At 49.5% G+C, this 23,109-nt stretch overlaps 1 protein-coding gene across 1 annotated transcript in view; it reads right to left on the reverse strand.

The window, feature by feature from the left end:
* Window positions 1–623: 623 nt before the first annotated feature.
* Window positions 624–23,109, reverse strand: part of LOC143358809 (uncharacterized) — a 76,074-nt gene continuing 53,588 nt past the window's right edge. Inside the window, exons 5-8 of the mRNA XM_076796284.1 lie at window positions 12,472–12,597; window positions 3,691–3,880; window positions 3,381–3,583; window positions 624–3,181 (exon numbers count right to left, since the gene is read on the reverse strand). Coding sequence (XP_076652399.1) covers window positions 3,155–3,181; window positions 3,381–3,583; window positions 3,691–3,880; window positions 12,472–12,597 — 546 coding nt within the window. The 3' untranslated portion in view covers window positions 624–3,154. The remainder of the gene's footprint in view (window positions 3,182–3,380; window positions 3,584–3,690; window positions 3,881–12,471; window positions 12,598–23,109) is intronic.

Here is a 23,109-nt window from a genome sequence, read left to right on the forward strand (position 1 = left end):
TTCGATTTCCGTGCGTCCTCCGGATGTCGATAGCTATCTCTCGGCCGCGGCGACAAGATTTATTTGCCTCGCGCTATCTGGCGCACCGGTCTTTGATTTACGCGTAAACGCCTCGTGCCGGCCGTGTTGCCGACCGATAAGCTTTAATTGAGTCGCGCCCGTTAATTAATAAGAGACCGCCGCGCCTCGGTCGCCTCGCGTCAACGAAAACGATCCTCGATCTCTCTCGTCTCGGCCTAGATCAGCGCCCGAGGGAACGCCAAAACAAAAGGAAGGATCTGAACACTTACCGGGTGCTCGGGGCCGCCACTGACTGGACGGAATATCTCACGCTGCTGCGGAACCAGGGGCGCAGCGTCGTCCTCCTGGGCCCTGCACACTCTTAGCCCTCTTCCCACTACTTTTAATACTTTAAACAATTTTTTTCTCGCTCAGAATTTTTATGATGCCACCACTACCTTCCTAGTATTTTTTTTGGAAGTTCTCAGAATTTTCCTAGAGTCCCTAGAATTTTTTTAGAATTTTACTCTTCATCCGTGAGCACTCTGTTTCTTAATTAATTGTAGCCAAAGCCTCGAGCTTCGCAAATGACAGGATAGTGACGAGATCAGCACACGTGCATATGCGTGAATTATCATTTAATTTATTTTAAGTTAAAACCTTTTTTTACAACGATATCTTACAATGACGCTTTTTACATTCGAAATTAAAACCGCGACGAAACTGCGCGTGTCCGTCTCGCTCGCTCCTCTCCGTCGACTGTTCCACTCCCTCTCCATCGGTGGGCGGGCTTGAACGCCCCGCCCCTCGTCCCCCACGGAGTCCTTAGCACGCCTCTCACACGCTCGCGCGAGCGTCTTTATACAAACACTCTACACGCTACTCCCTAATAATACTATTACGAGAATAACCTCCCCCGTTCGCTTCTCCTTCTTCGTCCGCGTGGCTCTGGACCTGTCCGACGAAGAATCCGTGGGCGGGGCGAGCGGGAAGGTGGGCAGGGGGCGTGTCGGTTCGAGCGGATCGCGAATTCTTACTTTTCAGTCTTTTCGAAGTCTTTTCTCTGGGTAATCACAAGGTCGTCGAGCCCCCTCCCGCTCTCTCGCCCCGCCGCCGGTCCGTCCCATTCCCGCTGGCTCCGCCCCTTTGGCCCGCCGCGAGCTCGAGCGATCGATCCGCCCCCGACACACCTTCGATCGTGTCCACGGTCGATCTCCTGCTCCAGAGAGGCGCGTAGACACGCTCAAACGTGGACAAACGGACGCCGAAGACTTTTGACTCCGATTCCCGAAGTGAGGAGGATGATGTGAAAGGGGTGTTCCCGGAGCGGGGGATCGATAGATCGAAGCGGGGAGGGGGGCTGGTCGCGGCTTGCGATCGATCCTCGACGATCAGCGCGCGGTCTCCGTCCGAAACGTTCCGACGATCGGGAAACAGAAAGGATCACAATGCGGTCTCGAGCTCGTGGTCAACTCGATCTCTTAGCCGAGTGCCTCGCGATTAATTAATTAATTAATTAGAACGATTAATGAATGGAGAATCGGCCGACGGGCCGATCGGCGACGACGATAATAGGTGTGTAATAAGAATAATAACGATAATCGTCATTTACGGCTATTAACCTTTTCGCTCGCGATAAATCGTTTTAATTACCATCGCTCGACTATCTAGATGCAAATCTTACGATGCGCAATTAACCGCTAATTTATGCACAATCACCTTTTTCCACTCCTCTCCGCGCTCTCTCTCCCGCAGCTTTTGCCTGGGCCGCTTTCCCGTGTTCGCGGCGGTTGCGGCGGCGGCGTTCATCGGTATTTGTTTATACATATATATTTATATTCAATTTTCTTTCATATATATATAAAGATTTATTTATTTATATTTATATATATATATATATACTCGGTACAATAACGGTACGCAATCTCGAAGATACAAAATTTACAACGCTTTTCCGTTTCTTTTTCTCCTCGCACGTTTAGTTAGTTTTTTACACGCTTCCGCCTAGCTCCTTCCCGTCCATGCCCGCGCCGGACATCATTTTTGGTAGCTAGTTTACTCTGTTCCCTTGACGCTCGGGGACTAGTCTCGCCTGTCGACGCCTCGCCCCGGAAATTTCGCCCTTAACACCGCTTCAAACTTCCCCGTACCACCGCGAACCTTCTCGAACTCGTTCAAACTCGAACGACGGGGGGTGTCGAGGCGTCGAAAGCGACGAAACGAGCTCAGAAACGACGTGCCCCGGCTCGCTTGGCGAGGTCCGGAACGGACGGGCCTGATCGGAAGGTAAGCCACGCCCTCGCGGGTTCTGGGCGTTCGGGAACGCCCACGCCAGGCCACGCCCACGCGGGCTCCGGTCACCGAGAATGTTCGCGCGCGACTAAAACGAAACTCTGAAGATTGCACGACGTCGCTGTCGACGATTCCGCACGAATAGCAGCAGCACACTTACACGCTAGAACGTCCACTGGCCTCCGAGGACCGCCTCCCGAGGGCCCCGGGGCTTCATACCCCGGCGACTTCCGGTCGCTCCTCCCTCGAACCTATGTACAGTCTCGACTGCGGACGTGATGTACCTGGTCTCGCGTTCACAGCCCGTCCTCGGAATCGGTTCCTCCCATCCCGCGGTGGGCGGAGTCAACGTTGGAACCTCCTCGAATCTCCTCGAATCGTGCTCGAGGAACAGGGATCGTTCAGAGAACACTTCCGTAGACCGTGTGGACTTCGCATACACTTAGCGTTCGTATAATATGTACAAGTATATTAATTAGACTCGATACAAGTTAGCTGACTTCGTTTGTACTTGGGGCCGGGGCTCGTAGGCCCTCTGGATAGAGAACTTTACATATGTACAGAGGCGACGCGGGACCGCGAGTGTAGCACGGGTGGTGGGGATTGGGGAGAGGGGTGTCTGTGTTTCCGGTGGCAGAGAGAAAGGAGAGAGACAGACGAGAAGAAGAGAAACGATTGCAAAAAGGGGGCGGGGCGAAGGAAAATTCTCTCGTCGCGATTGGAAAAATCGTTCTCGATTCCCCGGTCTCGCGCGTCTCTCCCCCTCCAGGCCCGTGTCAACAGGGACAGAGAGGGGAGCACGACTCGATTACGCTCGTACGAGAGTGCCGGGCTGCGTCCCGAGCCGATGATCGCTCGTGATTCATGTGTACTCCGATCGCCAGCCGGTCTGAAAGCAAACAAACATCCGTGGTCTTTCTCTCGATCCTTGACAACCTCTCCCGTCAATATTCTAGACGTGCGTCTTTCAGTTCGCTATCGAAAAAGTTTGAGTACACTCTGGAGGAGCAGCGATGGCCTTGAAAGATTCAAAAGGCTTCCGAAAACCGATGGTGTACGTTTGAGTATTAGGGCTCTGGTAAACTCACCATCGCGTTCGTGGTCGCGGCCAGCTGTAGACCCTGAAGACTCGTCATGTGATGGGAATGGGAATGCGAGTGCGAGTGCGGGTGTATGGGGGGCGGCGCCGGTGGCGCAAATCCTTGATGAAGACCTCCGGCCACGCCGACACCCGTGTGATACATGTAATGCTGCATCGCCGGATGCATCGTGTGATGATGCTGCGACGTGCCTGCAACACACAAACACACCACGATCGTGTTCAACCACCCTGTTTTCACTCGGATCAGCATTCCTGATCAGCTAGAGACAATTTTTCTAGGAAACCCTTCAACTTACCCATGGGTGAGCCAAATCCAGAATGGAACGGTTTGTTGTCCAGGTCGAGGTGTCCGCTCGCCTTGATCATGTCTCCCATCACGCCTCCCAGACCCAGGCATCCTCCGGCCTTCTTCTTCTTGCTCTTCGACGAGAGCTTCCGGTTCCTCGTCTGTATGCCCTCCTTCTTCATCGTCAGCGGCCGGTTCACCTGCAAGAGTCGTAGCCAACAATTCGTTGAGTCGAGCCGATACATCTAGGCCGTGTCTCGGGTTAGGCTGATGGAGGGACAGAGAAAGAGACGGTTCGCGCGGATTCAGTGAACTCTGGGACGATCACGGAAAGACGCCGGACGACTTTTGCGCGCAATGCAGACGGCCAGCAATTAACCAATCCCTCGGATTCCTGGTACGGGGACGGCTCAGAGACAGCAATCATCAAATCGACGCCGCAACCTTTGTCCACTTCTGGCTCGTGCCGGCTGGGGAGATGTTTGCTCCGGGGACGGATTCTAAGCGGAATTGGACACGTTCGGTGGGACTATACTTGCCATAAGGGGCCTCGATTTAGTAAGAAGTCAAACCACTACATTAAATCCAAAACCTTTGTCCTAGATGACGATTTAGCTACCGGGACACTAGGCAACAGCGTGTCCCCTATTTTCATAGTCCTCTATTAAAGGATCCATCTAGTTTGTCATCTGTCTAATCATCTGGCGGTGTCTAGTCCTGGGAATCTATCTAGCTCTCTACCTAATCCTCTACCTAGTCCTCTATCAAGTCCCCTACTCTATTTAGTCCTCTAACGAGTCTTCTATATTATTCTCTATCTTCACAATCCCACAGCTCCAAAAGCCAAACCTAATCCTCAGTACCTGAATCACAATTTCAGGGTCTCCCATTTACCTTGCATCCAGGACAATCCTATCAACAACTCCACAAGACCCGGAATATCTATCACCAAACCGAGACTGTTTGAGGACCCACTGCACAGCCTGAAGAGCCTAATGGGGGGTTTAGCTCGTCTCTCATGCGCATTGGGGGACCCAGTCGAGTAAATTCGGGCGGTATCGCGTAATTCCGAAGAATGTCGTTGACCGTGGTCCTCGACGTTGTCACCGTCGTGTCTGGACGTCGTCGTCGGCGAGCGCAGAGGAAGAGAACAGAGAAAGAGAGAGAGAGAGAGAGAGAGAGAGAGAGAGAGAGAGTGAGAGAGAGAGCGGCACGGGGAAAAGGACGAGGGAGGATGATGCCTCGGCCGCCACCTCGAGCGCGCGCGGTCCGCTCGCAATACCAGGAACCTTTTCCTTAAGTTGGCAGTTGCGTCACGTCGCGGCAACTACAAAGCAAGCCTCCACCTCCTCCCCCGCTCGCGCATTTCCCTTCCTCCCCCCGGCACCCGCTAGCCCCCCTCTGCCTCCGGTGCAGCATACCGCACTTGCATACCTAGTTATTTCGTACTTAAGCATCGCACGCCGCTCTTCCAGCGATGCCGACCGACCCGAAAAAAATCTCCGGACCTTTATGGGGCGCTCACTTATCGGGACCACCGACGGGCTGATCTGGTTTCGGTTAGTATAGTGTTGCTTGGTTTGGCGGAGAGTTGAGTGAACGGTCGAGGAGATACAAATTCAGAGTTCGCACAAAGGAAATGGACATTGGAGGGCCTGTGTCTTGTAAACCATTTGCGTACTGGTAAAATGATGACTTAAACCCCCCCCCTAAAATCCCACTCTATACGTCATACCAACGCCTAATAAAAATTAAACTACTGTATCGACTTGAGATTTGATCAAATTCTCCAAAAAGACAGGACCATGAATTTAACAAAGAAATGGGCCCCTAATAAGGAGGCAATACTTTGAGAACAAATGAAGTGATGACTTAAACCCCCCCCCCCCCTAAAAACCCACTCGCTACGTCATACCAACTCCTAACCAAAATCCAGATATTATATCGACTTGAGATTTGATTAAACCTTCCAAAAATGCAGAACGATGAATTTAACCTAAGAAAACAGGCTTTTAGGGGGCAATACTGTAAGAGCCAACAAAATGATGACTTAAACCCCCCCTAAGATCGCACTGACCGTACCATACCAACTCCCAAGCGAGATCCAACCAGCACATGATCCTCAAACTCGTCGAACCGTGCGAAAACCGACGACGATCAACGTAATAGAGAAGAGGGGTCAGTAAGGGGGGAAGTACGGTGTCCCATGAGTTCGCGGGAGGCCGCTACGGGAGGGAAGGGTTTCCGAGCGGTCAGTTCCGAGCGATTTGAATACAATACGAGCGGATTTTAATAGGAACCGCTGGCGCAGCCTGTCCGAAAGCTTGGGCACGAGGTGCAAACAAAGGGGCGAGGACGCTCGACGACGCGCGTTGCAACGCGTCGCGTCGCAGCGCGCCGGAAAGCCGACGAGTCGGATTCGAAATGCGGATCGATGCGGTCGCACACGATGCACAACAGCGGCGAACGCGCTTGTGCACCGATCGCATACGTAATCGACGGGATCTTGTCGCGGACCCGCCGACAAGGGGTCAACGAATCAAAGATTGCACGCGTCCCGCCGCGCCGCGCCGCGCAGCGCAGCGCAGCGCAACGCGCGCGTTCGTTCGTTCGTTCGAATTTCCCGTCGAATCGCGATCGATTCGGAGAACCTGTGGGACGCTCCTTGACGCGCCAACGACGCGCCGCGCCGCAGCCCCCCGAATTCAATTGATACTTTCCCTCGGGACGGGGGCCCGTTCGCGGACGCGTCTTCTCCGTTTCTGCGTAACGCGGTTTTACAACTTCCTCGAGGGAGAGAGACGAATGGTTCGGCGAATCCGAGGCCCGTGACGCACACCTCGGATCGATCCGTGATTTATCCGCGAGTGGTGACGCGCGTGAGCCGCCTGACAAGCTCGGAGGAAGTGTGAGAAACGGAGACTCCTCTGCCGACGGATGCGACTCTCCTTCGACCCTCGGGGAAATCAGGCCTCTTAGCACTGCTTAACGCTGCTTCTGTATCAATTAGAGCACACTCTTGCCAACATTTTCGCACAAATTTCATCGCGATATCTTGCTGAATTCGCTGCCTACGCTCGTCCAAACAGAAACAAACTCGTGAAAATCAGCACAGTACGTGAAGTACATTGTTCCAGCGATTTGGGGAACTATGTCATGGATGGAGTCTTGTTTGGAAGATTTTAGAGCGTAGATTATGCGATTTTAGGGAGGATTTAAATTATAAGTTTGTGACTTTTTTAGTACTGACCCCTTAATTGCCCCCTGTCGATAAACTGTAGACACACGTCTGGAATATCGATGTTTCACGATTTCCCAGAAGATAACGCGCGATTTATGGCGACTTTCAAGCACGCCAGGACCCGGCTCGTATATTTGGGGAGCCGCAGTTAAGATTTCATGAATTTTCAAGGGTTGGAAGGTTAAATGCAGCGTTTCTAGGAGGACCCGACGCGCAGCCGTTCTTTCATGGCTCGGAAACGGCCTGCCTAAAATTATGCGGCTATCGGCCGATCTACGGGACCACCGTTCGCGATCGAGAGACAGGCCGCCTCTGTTTCCACGTGGAAATCCGCCGAGTTTCTCTCCCCCCGGTCGTTTTAAATTTAAATCTCTCGAACGATCGTCCGGACCTAGAGCAACGCCGAAAGTACAATGATCTCTGCTGCGCGCTATGCCTTCTAAATTTCCTCGAAACGCTAAACATTCGTCAGAAACCTGCAAAACATCTCAATTCCCTCCATCAATTTCGCTCAGAAAATAAATTTTACCATCAAATCACTATCTCCTACTCCCTCCAAGAAAGTCTCGTTTTTCCTACTTTTTTCTAGCTTGAAAAACAAGTTTTCGGAAAATCCTTTTATACTAGCATAAAGAGCGTCGAAAGACGAACAAATTGCACGCAGAAACTCTTCCGTAGCGTTATTAGTTTCCGAGGAAAAACGATCCAATGTACCTCACCTCCTTTATCTGAGCTTCCCCACAACTTTCCTCGTCTAAATTCGGTAATAATTATCCGCCGTAAATTTTTCTGTGTATATCGATGGAGGGGGGAGGCAATTAGCCACTCTCTATAAATACAGTCCTCAGAAATGTCCATCTGTTTCCCCGAGACGGATAAAAGTCGAGGCGCGAGCACGTTCCGCGACGGCCGCGGGTAATCCGTGTATTTTCGACTAGCGATTTCGAGCGGGAACGCTATCGGTCGGCTCTATCTTAACGACGTTCCCCTTGTCCGTCTCTCTCTCTCTCTCCCTCTCTCTCTCTCTCCTTTCTCTTTTCCTCGTCCAGCACAGAGAGCGTCTATCTCGAATAATCTCCGAGGCGAGCACTCGGCCCGGAGGCGTACCGGACGCGACCGGTGGCAGCTTCGAGAGAAACTGCCGAAGATTCTGCTCTCGAAACGATCGATCTTCGCCCTGGCCGGTCAGCCATCGCCTCCTTATTTTCTTTTCTTTTCTTTTCGTTTCCCTTCCCCTTTCCCTTCACTCCCTTCCCCGCCCGGTAACCCTCTTTCCGCTCCCGGCCTCTCGCTCACGACGTCCGGGACTTTTAATTCGGTTCGCAACGGGTCACCGAGACCCCCTTGCAACAGTCTTCGTACATCTCGTTTTGTTTATCATATTTTCCATATCGATTTTTATATATCTCTTTTCAAATATCGTACTTCTTAAAATTCTGGTCTCTGAGACTGTTCTTTAGGAATTTTTAGCAGACAAACTATTCTACCTCTTGCATTGGGATTTTTCGCACACATTCACTAGTACTTGAAGTACATGTGTGATTTTTTAAAAGTGTCGATCTTCAAAATTACGAGAGTTATATATTTTTTTTATAGGGTGTAGACTGAACTTTGGTTCCCAAGTTTTCAAGAATTTTTATCGGAAAAACTATTCCCCCTTTTGCATTGAAATTTAACACAGATATTTATTGGTATTCGAAGCACACGTGTAATTTTTTTCAAGTAAAAATAATCAAAATTATGTGAGTTATATCTTTTTTTATAGGGTATAGGCTGAACTTCGCAATGGCGCCCAAGTTTTTGCGTTTTTAAGAATTTTTATCGGAAAAACTATTCCACCTTTTGCATTGAAATTTATCACAAATATTTATCGGTATTGGAAGCACCCATGTAATTTTTTTCAAGTAAAAATAATCAAAATTACGCGAGTTGTATATTTTCTTATGTATTTCTTCGAGAAGCCCGATATCCAAGGACGGTCTGGGAAGACAATAAACAAATTCAACAGGTGTTTACGACGAGATGCATAACGTTGTTGGCAAGCCTGCACGTGCAGAGGTCCTTCGTCAGAGCCTCGAAGGAGTCCACGACCTCTTCGTGGGACTAATCCGAAAGCGAGTAGTCATCCGATTGTTCGAGCGTCAACTGTACTATACCGGGGCCCCGAGGAGATATACATACATACATATTCGAACGGACACGATGCCGGCCGGGACCATAACGTGTCGGCTTAACGTCAACGAAGAGACGGTCGCCTATTCCGGCTGGACGAGCCCGTACCGAACTCGAAAGCCAAGTGAAACCGAGTCCGAGGCCGATTACCCACGCGTCAAACGCTCGCAAACGAGCGCAAACCTTCGCCCTCCCCTTGGCCAATCTCCTTGGATTCTCGGATTCCTCCGGCTAATAACGTGTGGCATTCCTGACGAACACCAGTGCCATAATGCTGGGCAAAATATCGTGTCCGCTTCATTCGCAAAATCGTCTGTCCCTCGATACCCTCACGCTCGGCGTTGAAAAAAGTTTGTAAACTATATCAATGTATTCTCAGAGACGTTCTAGAATATTTAGCAACAAGTTCTGACCCAATTAAAAATTTCTCTGTAAAGTTGCAATTCGGAATAATGTAAAATCTTCTTCAAACCTCATCAAACACGTCCAAACATCAAGTTTTTCGAACTGTTTGTTAGCTAAAAAAATGTATCTACGTATGTTTTACACAGAAAAACTCTGAAAACTGCAACACAGCCTCTGAGAAATTCCACAATTTTTGTGTGAGCTAAAAATTCTGAAAAGTCCTACTTCTCAAACCTCGTCGAACACGATCAGATCCTCTTTCAGAATTACAATTTCACAGTATTTGCATCGCGAGAAGGAAGAACATTTCGTGGATTTCGGGCATAGTAATCGAATCTATCCCCACCCACGGGGCCACCGTCGTCGACGGAGCCCGTGGCGGCGTAACGGAGGCCCTCCGCTTAATTAACGATTACCAGGAAACTCGTCTCGGTCTGGACGGTCGGTATTAACTACAAGCAGCATCCCACGAGGACTTCGCGGCTCCGTCGCGCGGAAATTCGACCGTGTTTGAGACTGTTTGCCACTGTTTGAAACCGTTTGGCGTCCCGCGATCCGATAAAGCTCGAGAGATAACGAGTCCGTGGGCTCGGGAAAAACCTATGCGAATAGAAAGAGAGAAAGGGAGAGAGAGAGAGAGAGAGGAGACAGTGGGCCCTGTGTCTCTGAGACGCGGAGAGTGGGGAAAAGAGTTTTGCGACGGGAGCGAGCGTAACGAACGTTCGACGGAGAAATCGCGAGCCAATTAGCGCGAGCCGCAAACGAATCCCTATCCACTCCCCCCCCCCTCTCTCTCTTTTTCCCCCTTCTCCTCTTTTCACTCTCCTTATCGAGATCGCAGGAGAGATCGCGAGCTCGACATCAAGATAGCGCGGCCAGACGCATCGCGTCGCGTCGCCTGGCGTCGCGAGAACACAAAAGCCGGAATTTTGTTATTATGCTGCTCATGTTGGTGCAAACTTACACCTACAGTCATGAATTTCAATGAAAAGTTACCGGGAGTCCATCCTTTTTACTATTTCTATTAGACAGTTTGCAGAGCATTTTTATTTAGGATTAGATATTAATTTTGGTGATTGTCTTGGTCGGTTGGAAGCGGTTTGTCTTGGTTGGTATTAACTCTCATTTGAAATAATTGGACCGGCGTATTTTCCGTTGATCCGAGCAGGTCTTAATTTTTCTGTTAATTCGACGAGCCTTAATTTTCGTCTGGTCGAACGCGAAGCAGATTCTCCAGTGTCTCGTCTATTAAGGTCGCCTCCGCCCACGCGTCCCGTCGCAGATTTCCGCCCCGCGGAAACTCAAGTAGCCTAACCGCGGTGAAATACCGCCGCCAGCAAGAAAAAGAAGAGGAATCGCCGAGGATTTCCTCTTCCCTTTGTGCCCTGCGAAGGGCTGCGCTGTTACTTCCGCTGCTTCCTGTGTCACACGCAGTTGAGCACGCTCTCTCGCCACCCCCGCGTTCCACAGGGGAAACACTGATCACAGTGTTCGCACGGACACTTGCAAACCACCCTAATTGTTGGCGCAACACCGTTCTCGAGCTTCCGGACGTCTCTTACGCTCTTCAGCTTCGGTAGAAAATCGATTTCACCCTACGCAAGCTTGTAGTTTTATCGACAATCTTTTGTGAATGTAAGTAAAGTATGAGCTGGAGAGTATCCATGCCTGTGACCGGGTTTACTTCGACCCGGACGTTTTAATAATAGAAAATTGCATTTCTCCTTCCCCAGACGCTCAGTTTTATCTTGTTGAACATGTCTTGTTCGGGGAAGATTTCTCTATTGTCAGTTGCAGAGTGTTCCTGCCTGTGGCCGGGTCTACTTTGACCCAGAATTTAAAAAATAATATTCAATTCCTCGCTCTGTTTTATCTGGTTCAACATGTCCTGTTAGGGGAAGATTTTTCTATTGCGAGTTGCAGAGTGTCCTTGCCTGTGGCCGGGTCTACTTTGACCCAGAATTTAAAAAATCAGTTTCAATTAATTAAAATGTAGCATATCTTTTTCCACGAATTTTTGTATCTTCTTGAAAGAGTTAACCCGTGCCAGAACCACTTGGGACCAGCCTCCAATCAAACGGAAGGACCGTATGGAAGGGAGGAGAGGAGGGGTTCAGGAATTAGGTTCCACGGTGTGCCCGACAATGGATCTCGAGAGTAGAGGCTCGCGACAATGGCAATCCGATATCGCGTTACAAAACCCGAGTTTGTTCTCCCTCTCTTTCTCTCTTTCTCTCTCTCGGTCGATCCATCCCGGAGCGGTAAAGCGACGATCGGTGGCTTCGACGGTGGCCAAAGAACGACCTTTTGCCTCCTCTATTTATCGGAAGAAAGCTTTTTATCGCGTGGAATCTCGTATCCGCCGTTTAATACCCGACCTCCCATTGTCGGCGTCTCCCTCCTCGACAAACATTGTATCGAGTGCCACGAACGGATCCGCTTTCCTTTCCCCCCTTAACGTCCCGGATTTTCCTAGCCCGGTTGTTTTCTTCTGTCGAGGACGCCGTCCACCGGAAGTCCCTGCGAGCGATACCGCCGCGAAAAATACGTATCGACTGTCGTCTGTTCGAGAGTTCACCGAGCCGCGATTTTCAATCACCAGTCCCGGCTTTCCAACGTTTTGTACTTTAAACAAATTTCCTGTCACTATACCCGGTCTGACATTTTTAACTAATTTTCTAAGCAGAGTTAATATTTTACTGCTTCGAGTATTTTCTTGTGCACGATACAAGGTCTCCCAATACAGTGATTTTTCGATTAGCTAAATTTTTTTTTGATCCCGGTACCTAATCGTAAAGTCTGTCGACACAGTTGCTACTTTACTGTCTAGCAAGACCGTTTTCTGTGCAATAGGAATTTCGTTGCGGACTGTACCAGGTCGTGCATTATTGGAAAGCCGGACTGATTCAACGTTCGGATATTTTTCGGAGTAACTGTATATCGAACTGGTCGAGTACACGATCGATTACTTACGTTGTGGAGCTTGTAGTATAGGCCGCACGCGTTGCAGACTGGCTCGCCGGCCTGATTCCTCCGCCATAGCGTGGTGGTTGCAGTCTTGCAGTTAGCGCAGCTGGTGCCCGCCCGCCTCGCCGCACTCTGCAGCGACAGTTTTGGAAAAGAAAACAAACAGATATCACACCCGTAACGGCAAAACAATTTTCGAAAATCCGAACCCCATCAGAATCCCCGAAACCTATCAAAACACCACCCTGAACTCAAACCAACATCAGCAAATTTAAATGGCAGTTGTGGTACAGCTTGGAAACCATTACGGAAACTTCAATTTTTATCATTTTTCAAAATCCGAACAAGGAACAAACTTTTTTGTTCTATTTTGAAAACGGTAGATACAAATTTGCATTGTGGGTTATTTTTAGCAGCGAGCCTCAAGAAGGATCGAGGAGGCGTCTAACGGCGAGCCTAGGTCACGTTGCCACGTCACCGTCGCCCTTTCAGAGCTTTTTTTTCGATCGAGAAATTCCATTCTTCCGGTCGAGCAGCTTCTAGACTCGAGAAGCCACGATCCGGGAATGGGATCGCGTGAAATCGGCCGCCCTTAATCCCCCGTTCCGATCGTTCGGCCGTACTCGGCTGGAAACGCGAGCTAGTCCTCTTACCTGTGCCCCCCTCGGCCCCCCGGCCCCCTATTCTCGACCCCTGTGAACGAGAAACGATCTTTGGTACACCTGTTTACACCGTGCGCAAGCTATCGTGGGCTCCTCGAAAAGAAACCTCGAGAAAAAGGAATCTGTTCGGTGGCCCCCCCCCTCCGGTCCCCCCATCGAACCCACCTTTCTTCGCAATTTTTTATTTTGTCTCCGATGCCGTCGTTTCCTCTCGAGGACCACTTAACCCTCGTCGGGAACAGTGTCGCCAGTTGTCCTTGTGTTTTCCAAGGAAAAGTAGGGGGTTTGTAAAAGGGGGGCATGGGGGGTGAGGGGCGTACCTGGATCATTGTCGGCGAAAGTGCACAAGGGCGCTTCCTCTCTCTTTCGGTGGCTAATGGAAAACCGATTGAAACTCGCCCGAGCGAGAGCGGAATCGCGCCGAGCCCCCGTGCCCCCCAAAATTGCGCCCCCTTTGTGCCTCGTCGCGTCACAATACGCCCGAAGCGCGTGTCCACGAATATAAAGTGTCCCCGCTGCAACAACTGTTTTCCTTTTTGTGTCCCCCGGCCGTCTTCCTGTTTCGAGAGCCCCCCCCCCCCCCCCCCATTGTCCTTCGCGATCCGCCGACAGCGCGAAACTTGCGATCTAGATCGAGCAGAATGCCGGGTATAATCTGCTAAATGGATAATCTGTCCACTCGAGGACTCACGAGACCGTTGGACTTGCAGAAACATATTCAAAAAAAGAAAACGTTAACACCATGTACACATTGTGAATGAAAAGATTCTGCGTAGAGGTCACGCGAAGGTCAACCATATCTCTTTAAACGGAATCTTGTATTTTTAATTACACCAGTCGACGGGGTTTACAATTCTGCACAGAAAAGTACTAAGGTACTCATAGCTGAAACTGCTTGGTTTAGAAAATATTTGACTGTACCCCACTTGACCCCTAAATTAGTAATATCAAGTTTTGCTTGTTAATTAGTGGTTTGAAGATAGGGGTGTGACGGCTCGTTCCACGCGGAATTGCACGCTCTATCGAATGATATTAAGAAATGTACGTGTTCGTTAAGGCAGAAGTAATGACCCCTCAAGATTTTGATAGTTTCCAGTGACATTTTACTCGCCGGGGCGCTATTTGCCGATGCAGAGGAGGTTTCGAGAGGCGAGCAGGATCGTGGGAGACGACGGTGTTTACCCTGACGGTCAAAGGGGAGAAGGGTAAGGGTCGAGAGCCGAGAAAAGCTCGAACAGAATGTTGGTCGGTTGAAGAGGGGTGAAGAGGGGCGTCGCGACGCGTAATCGTGCCTTATCGGGGGGATCTTATCGGGGCTGCGCGGCCAGCAAAAGGGGTCTGCAGGGTGCTCCGGGCCCCTGTGGACACCCCGGCGTCGAATCGATATGAGGAGAGCCAGCTCATCGATACCGAGAGCCCCGACTATCTGCTCTAGATCTTTGACACCCTCCGAGCGTCGCCGTCCCGTCGACTCGAGTCCGCCAGCCTTTCACCTTCGCGGCCAGGGGATATCCGACGTGCCTCGAAAATTCTCCTAATGGTTATTAAACTGCCAGGCGGCTGAGGGGGCTGAGGGGGTGGATCTCTGCCGGATACTCGGACGCTCGTTAGCAAATGGAAACGCCATTGGCAAATGGAGTGCAGACTGTGTTCCATCTCTAGTCCATCGACTGGCAATTTTTATAAGGTGAGCGAAAATTTTTTTCTTGCGAGGGTGGAAACATGTAAGGGGCGGTTCAAAACTCACCAGGCTATTTTAAAACGCCCCTTCCACTTTTTACTATTTCGTATGCTCTCTTTTAGAAAAAAAAAATTAAAATTTTCAATAGTATAATGACTTTTGGACCAGCCTGTATAACAAAGCAGCAAATACAAAAATGCAGCAAAATTCGTTAGGAAAACAGTGGAAACATTGAAGAAAGAGATTGGGGAAAAAATTGGTCAGGGTTCTCGGGCCGGTAGAATTACCTCGATCGCGATATATCTAGATCTTATCGATCCGCGGGAAATCACCTATCGGATCTGTTCGCGATCGGGGAGGGGTGGGGCCACGGGACAATACTTGTCCGTCGGTTCGGAACCGGTTAGCATCGTCGAGCCGCCGGACACTGACGGATATGACATTTGCGAAGTCCGCGGCGATCCGCGTTTCTCTCCTCTCATTCTGCTTCCCCCTCCCCACCTCTGCCTCTTTCCCCTTCCCACCCCTCAACCCTCGAATCCCTGTTCTCCTTTTATTTCGATTCGATTTTTCTGCCGGGGTCCCGTGTTCCCTTATTATCTCGTTTTGCTCGTCTCCGGTCCGCGTCACTATCCCCCCCGCCCCTCTCTTTCTCTCTCTACCTCTCTTCCGTCGCTTTCCGAGGGCCGTTCCCCGTGGATTTTATTTTGTGAGACGCGTCCCTCCGCGCGTAAAACCCGCCCGAAGGGTTCCTTCCACCCGGCGGAACCCGCTTGTGCTTTTATTTCCCGTCGATCTGCCCCCCTACGCGTTCCTTGTTCCGCTGACACGCGAGACGTTTCGCCCGTTTCGGGCCGAACTCACCCGTTGACGCCATTTTGTCGATTCTTGGCAGAAGCGTGCAGTAGCCCCTCATTTTTCAAAATTTCACAGATGTTACAGACAGGTAAAACTACAGAGGAAACAATCTTCCCTCGAGGTCACTCTTTAAGGAGATTTCAAGGTCATTCGTCATATTTTGCACGACACCTTGTGATTTTTCTTCGATATTCTTATAGAGCATGAAAAGACGAATCCGACGACTACCATGAGTACACCGTTTCGATGATTCAGTCTCGAGAAAATTGTATCTCGAAAATATTGTTTTTGTGCTTTCAGACACAGATATCTCGAGACTGAATGATCGAAACGGTATCATCATGGTAGTCGTCGGATTCGTCTTTTCGCGCTCTGTGAGATAATCGACGAAAAAGCATAAGCTATCGTTCAAAAAAGTATCAATAACCTTGAAACCAGTAGGTAATTAGGTGGTCCTGTTTAACTGGGACACCCTGTGTATATTGTACTACATATTGTACATTACACAGTAATATATTTCATAGATAGTATTACATAATATTAATATGGTTTGAAAAATCGCTATGCTACCGGTAGATCCATGGAACCAGCGACGATTTATCGATCAGGGGCCTCGATGGAGGGGGTAGGGTCGATCTAATCGCGCAGCAATGCGTGCACGGCTGCGTGCACGACGCGGTTCAGTGATCCAGGGGGATCCAGCGGATCCTTGGACGTCTCGTTAGTATTCGAACAGAGGAGGAGTGAGGAGAAGAGGGGAGGGTCTCGACTCTAAATCTGTGGAGGTGGAGGGGAGTGTTTTGGGAAGATCGTGTCGCGGGAACCTAATCGAACGAGGTCCGACTCGAGGTTGATCCTCGGGGAAACCGGATCGGCCGTGACTCGGGACGATTTTTCAACGTTGATCGACGCCGATCGATCGATCGTTTGTGACAGATCGCGGCGCGGGAGTAATTATCAAGATGGCGTACCGGCGGCGTACCGTCCGAGAAAAAGTTCGACGGTTCTCGGAAGAATAGATTGCGCAATAATTGCGTAATGATCGAACAGGGGGGGTTATAAAATCGTAAATTGATAGCCGACGCCGCCTGTGGCTTCGTTAATTGCGTCATCGATCTCCCAGCAATGATATTGTCCCCGATTCGCAGAACCGTTCCACGAATCCCGGGTATTTCGAGTTCCCCGAGAGTCCCCGGGCCGCGTTGTGCCCAGCAGAATTTTATAAAGAACCGCCTGTGAGCGCGATCGCCGACCGACGCCGGCCATTAATCACCACATCGGGCTAATTAATAACGCCTAATGGCCGCCGGGAACCGCCGCGCCGACTCTCGGAAGCCGCGGCATCGATTCCGCTCTGATTCCGCGGCGATTTTTATTTTTACCTCTGCTCCTTTTCCTTTTTTTCGCGGTGCTTCTCCTGAGATCACTTCGACGAAACTTCACTTGTCCAGAGAAGATCAAAAAATTGGGGTCATGCAATTTTTTTGATTGTCAAGGTAGCTTTTCTAAGGGCTGAGACCACCCTCCAAATATTTCCACCCTCGCCAATAAATACCTCGAAAATGATGGAAGAAAGAAACACAATCGAAATAAGGGTAGTTACCCCCTCCACTTTCCACACTCCCCCCTTTTCAACGAACCAACTTCACCACAATATTCTACACTAAAAACTGTACAACTCTCCCCTTTGAACCGCCCCTCTATCTCCAATACTTTCGAAGATACGCGACCTCAAAGTTATTAATATTCAAAGGGCTGTTTCCCCCCTTAACATCGCGCTCCGGGTAATAAGAAAAAACACGTGTCTCATGATTTCGATTGTTTTGAAAGGCAGGAAAGTTTCATTGGAGTCGTAGGAGGGGAAGCATCGGAGCCCGAAGAAAAAGTAGTCGGGTCCAGCTGCGACGGTACGGGAGCAATTTGTATCCCCCCGAGAACAATGTTTGTATCGAGGTTGTATCGGCCGCGGTCCCTCCGCGTCTAGTCACGATTTAGTCAAGGATACACGGCGATCGTTATCGTGCCAGCGCTCGTAAAACGATCGTTTACTCGCCGGAGTACGATCCGGCCGGAAAAGTCTCGATCTCCGGGCTCGGTAATCCCCCGATTTACAACGATTCTCTTTTGAAAACAATGGTAGGGGCGTCGCCGGGGCCCTAAGAGGGGGAAATCGAGTGAGCCCCATGACCCGAGGGGCCTTGATTTTATTTTAATTGCGCGAGATCGCATCGCTGCAGTGATACACACAGCAATTTACACACCCGCGACTCTTACGTATGAAAAATCGTACAGCGTGAGACCTTAAGGGGGGACCGGCGTCTTTCGACGTAGTTTCGCCGTTTCTGGAGATTTTTTCGAATTTTTTTTTTCTCGGTAGAAAGGACTCGAAATTTCGGTTAAGGGAAGAAATATTCAAACCGTGTGTCGTCCGCCTCGCTGCAGCCCGATGCAACCGCAGCCGCATAATGCAACGTATCGGTGGTACGGTGCAGCGTGCGCTTGTGACTGTGACAAGCAGTGGTACCACATTCCTAACACTAGCGCGAGAGCTCGACCCGCTCTCGGTGCACCTTCTCTCCTTCTCTCTCGCCCCCTGTTTCTTCCCCCTTTGACTCTCGATCTCGCTCTTTCTCGCTCTCTATCCACCTTTTATTCTTCTCGTTGTGTCTCTCTCTCTCTCTCTCTCTCTCTCTCTCTCTCTCGGCGCGTTTTTCGCGTTCGCGACGCTGCCACCGGCTAGAGAAAGATACGAACAATGGACGGGTCCGTGCAACCATTCCCGAAAATCACGGGGTGAACTATGGCGACCACGTTGCTGTCGGTACGCTTTGGGGAGGATGCACGCCGGTGGACGCAGCTGCTGTTACTTCGACTTGTTGAAGGCTTTAGCAATTATTAAAACAGTTGCTACCATAGTGTAGTCTTAAAGAGTTACATTTATTTCTTGACTCTCTTCGAATGCATCTCTGCAATTTCATTAATTGCAAGTTGGATCGCTCGAAACTTGTCAATCGAGTGTTAAAGTCGCGAGGTGGTGGCGCGCTCTGGCGGCCATGTTGGAAGCGTCTCGCTACGGCGAGGAGGCACGTTGACGACGCCAGAAAAATTGTTTAAACTTAACTAGAGCGTGGTGTAAATTGGTTAAAATTGCTATAGAAGACTCGCAGCTGTTTCCACCGAGTTAAAAAGCGCATTTTGCATCGCATTGGCAAATTGGCGGGTCAACATTCTCGCGGATAGACAGCGTCACAGCGCAACAGGAGGGGTCTAGCAGAGGTTGGCGTGCGTGAGACGAGCACACGCAACGATGTCGCCGAATCAAGTTGATTAATCAGCCGATCCGAGTGATTCGTGGTGCGGGCAACACGCGATAAGTCTCGAACGAGCCCCGTAAACCGTGGCAGCCTCGCGATTCGTTTCCGCTGTTCTGAAAATAGAGCACGCGAAATCTGGCGATAGCGAGAAACCATTTTCTTTCTGTGTGTCGCTGGAGCAAGAGAGTGAAAGAGAAAGAGAGAGAGGTGGAAAGACTACTCGATTAATCCATCGATTGCATTTCCCTGGAAATAAATCAGCACGCCTCGCCGCGGATTTATCGTTATTGCGTGGCAGGCCGGTTCCAGGCTCTAATGGCGCACCAAGCCGCTGATTTCTATGTATACGCTGTTGCTTCGAAGCCGAGATGAGACATTGAACACAACGGACCTTGGTCCGGGTAAGCAACCTTTCACTCATCTCTTCGATCCGCTAGGAACAACAAGGTGCACGCGGCCCGGATCGACGTGGCAAACCATTTTCACCGACTCTCCGCCTTTCTAATAACCGTTACGATCGCCGGATCCGAATTCGTCGTGCCGGCAGATCGATCCTTCGCGTTATGCGATCACCACACGCCCTGGGTTGGACGGTCGACGCAGGTGGAACTTTCAGAATTTTTCTCGAAGCAACGGACCGTCGCCGGTCCTTGAAATTTTCCATGTGTCTTGAAACACACTTCAGAATATAGGACATAATTTTTTCGGGGACTATTTTCCTCGGGAAATAATTTTTTATTCGGTGGCGAGAGGGGAGGTCACTTTTTGACCGATTCAGATCAATAAAGAATAAGATGGACTCTGAGAAATTTTTCTGAAGAGACGGTTCGATGGGGCTTTTTGAAACTTTCCGTACATATTGCGGGACATTTCGAAAGACTGGGAAAAAATTGTTCAACGAGCAATTTCCCCGGGTGAACAATTTCCACTCAGCTCGGAATGCAAAGTTCTGCTTCCATCAATTAGAAAGTTCGCCGAGAAACAGAATGAAGTTTAAACATTTTTTCGAAAAAACCGGTCCAACAAAACTCGGCGAGACCTTTCACAGACTTCCAAGAACTCTTCAGTCGACGACCAAAATTTTTTCCCGTGTCCCACGGGGACAAGCTAGTAAAGAAACAAACCTCGAGCATCGTCCTCGCGTCCCACATTGAGGATATCGCTAGGAGGAAGAGAGCAGAGAGAAAAAGGACGCTGAGAGGAGGGGGGCTTAGGGGGGACAGAGCGGAGCCACGGGTACGCGGTGAATTTATTTAAATTGCGAGCAATGTTCCAGCGTGTTCAGCAGCTTCTTCTGGTCCGGCGCGATCGAAATCGAGCAAAAGAAGAGGAGAAAGACAGACAGAGAGAGAGAGAGAGAGAGAGAGAGGGAGATGGTGGCTCGCCGGTTTATATAAGGCGGGGAGAAGTCGAACGGTGGGTCGCCCCGTGGGACAACGCCACCTCCGCACCCCCTCAGCCCTCCCCCCAGTACCTGTCCTTCCTCCACTGCACATTTTATTCGATTCGATTTTTTCCGCTCGGTACAACCTCGTGAGAATCAACGACAACATCGGCGAGGGGACAGGCGGACAAAGTGGAGGATCGTTCGGAACCGAACGAAACCCGTGCAATTACGATGTTTCTAATATAGCCGCGGAACGGTACGACCAGGATTTTTGCAAATCGAGCCCGGACGCTCGTTAAACCGATACCCAGAAGCCATCGAGCCGGTTCTCCGGACCCCGAAGCCATACGCTCGATACGCGCAGAACCAGATCACACCCACGATTTCTAAACGTTGCAGAATGATAAACGGTATTTAAAAATACGTCTGTATTACTCTAAGACATATACAATGCGATTGCCGAAACGAATTTGCAATTAGTCCGTTAGTTTCGGTAGGAAATATTTCCGAAAACCAACTTTTTACGACCAAACAAGAGCAATCTTGGCAGTGAGTAGCTGCTGAGACTGCTCCAACGCTCCCATTTTGTTGAAAATTCGAACGAAAAAAATATGATTTTGTAGCTGAAGAAGTGTACAATACGATGCCGTAAACCAATTTTCAATCGACTCATTGGTTTTTTCAGAAAAAATTGTCAAACATCGATTTTTCCGAACCAAAGTGGTGTAACTTTAATGTGTAGTAAGTGTCTGCTGAGACTTCTCCAGTTTCGCCATTTTGTTAGCGAGGTGAATGAAAAAATACGCCTGTGTAGCTTAAGGTACGTACAATACAAGCTTCCAAGTCGATTTTGCATTAGCCTGTTAGTTTCTTCAGAAAAAATTCCCAAAGATGACCTTCGTGGGGACGATGTAAATTCTCATGTATCAGGCACCTAGGGCTTTTCTAGTGGTTTTTAGAATAGCAACAGCAGTTCGGCAACAACAAGTTGGATGCACTGAAGGTAGCTAAGCGTCGAGGACGAGAAAATCGTTTGTTGGCTCTATCTTCGTGGGCAGTGTGATACGTCGGGGGATAACGGGACGCGTCGAACCGACGAAATAAAGCAACCGGTAATTAGTTGCCGTCCGGAGGAATTCTCGTTGCAGAACAGAACGGTCTACCTGCTAATTGCGATCGGTTCGGAAGCTCGTTCGCGGTTCTGTTCCTTTTGCGTGTCCCGTCCGCCTCGATAACCCTGCTTCTTCTGCTACACGCTCCGGTAAACTCGGGGGTTCACCGTGTTCCCGCGACCGACATAGTGATCGCTGTTGCGCCGACTTTCCGTCGCTGCCAAGCACCACAATGTTTCTCCCATAATACCTTTTGTATATATCTCTTACACTTGCAGAGACATTTAGCGTACAACATTTACATGCTACCTGAGGATGTTCCTCAGAGAATGTATAATAAACTGGCAATGATAAATTTTTCATAGTTTCGTTGGTTTCTCCGAGAAAAATTTTCAAAAGTCCATTTTTCAGGACAGAGGTAGTGCAGCTTATTGAGTAGCTGCTGAGACTACTCAAGCTCCGTCATTTTGTATCCAATCCGAATGAAAAAATTCATCCGCCTAGCTCAAAATGTGTACAATACACAGCTAAAAACAGATTTTCGATTAACTCGCCGATTACTCCGGAAAAAAATGCCGAAAGTGACTTTTACGTAGAGACGGAAAAATGGAGCGGAGGTGTTCGGAATCACTGTACCGCTGAACCAGCTAACTAAAAATCGTGAACAAAGTAGACAATGGAAAGTCGGGGGCCTGTGTTCCGCGCGCAGCCAGGTGACACGTTCTCGTTATGGTTTTCATTCGAGTTTTTCCCGCGGGCGAGAGAGTTCGCGCGAGCCCCCGTTTCACCTGCCTAAACAAACATAAAGCTGCCGGCCCCGGCCGGTTCGTTAATTATTACACGGCGGCAGGAAGCGGCCGGCACAATCGAGCGGATTACTACAATGCCACAGTTACACCAGGATGCGTCGAAAACGCATCTACTTTTCTATGCGCACGCGGAACCGGGGCATTAAGAGTTGCTGCTGCTGCTGCTGCGCGGCTGAGAGAGAAAAAGAGAGAGAGCTCTCGCAGTTAAACCTGAAATTAATTTTCATTCGGGAACGGGAATCAGCCACCGGGCCGACGGTGGAATAACGAGCCCCGCAGCTGTAATTGCGTCTAATTGCAACCGCGATCTAATTGTACACAAATTTTACAACGATTCTGCAACGCGAGCATCGACGTTTATTGCTTTTCCACTTTGCTGTTCAAGAAAAAATCATTTCAGCTTTTGCTGCTCGGCGTTAGCACGGCAATTAAATGGTTAGTAGGCTGTGGATATTTATGCAAAATTGTCTGTTTAGATCGCAGAAAACCTTCCAGCCAAATAGCAGAACATTTTCCTTTTTTTTTTCTTTTAATTATTCATCAATGCAAACATCCTTAGTCTGATAATCGCAAACACGGAACTTTCTATTTGTAAATAAACCTTTGGCTGATTGACGCTGTACTTAATTAATTATAATTACAAGTACAGAATGTTCTATATGTCCCTCAATCTTTTATTTGTCTACTGCGCTGACAGAGAGAATTAAATTTTATTTAATTCTTAAAGTTATTGAGTTTTACATTTAGTGTGCTTCAATTTTGCATATTTTTGTTTTAAGGACGGTGTTGGATCGTTTCGTTTTTCATCGGAGGTGACCGTA

The sequence above is a fragment of the Halictus rubicundus genome, chromosome 11 (assembly GCF_050948215.1).
Source record: "Halictus rubicundus isolate RS-2024b chromosome 11, iyHalRubi1_principal, whole genome shotgun sequence".
Lineage (NCBI taxonomy): Eukaryota > Metazoa > Arthropoda > Insecta > Hymenoptera > Halictidae > Halictus > Halictus rubicundus.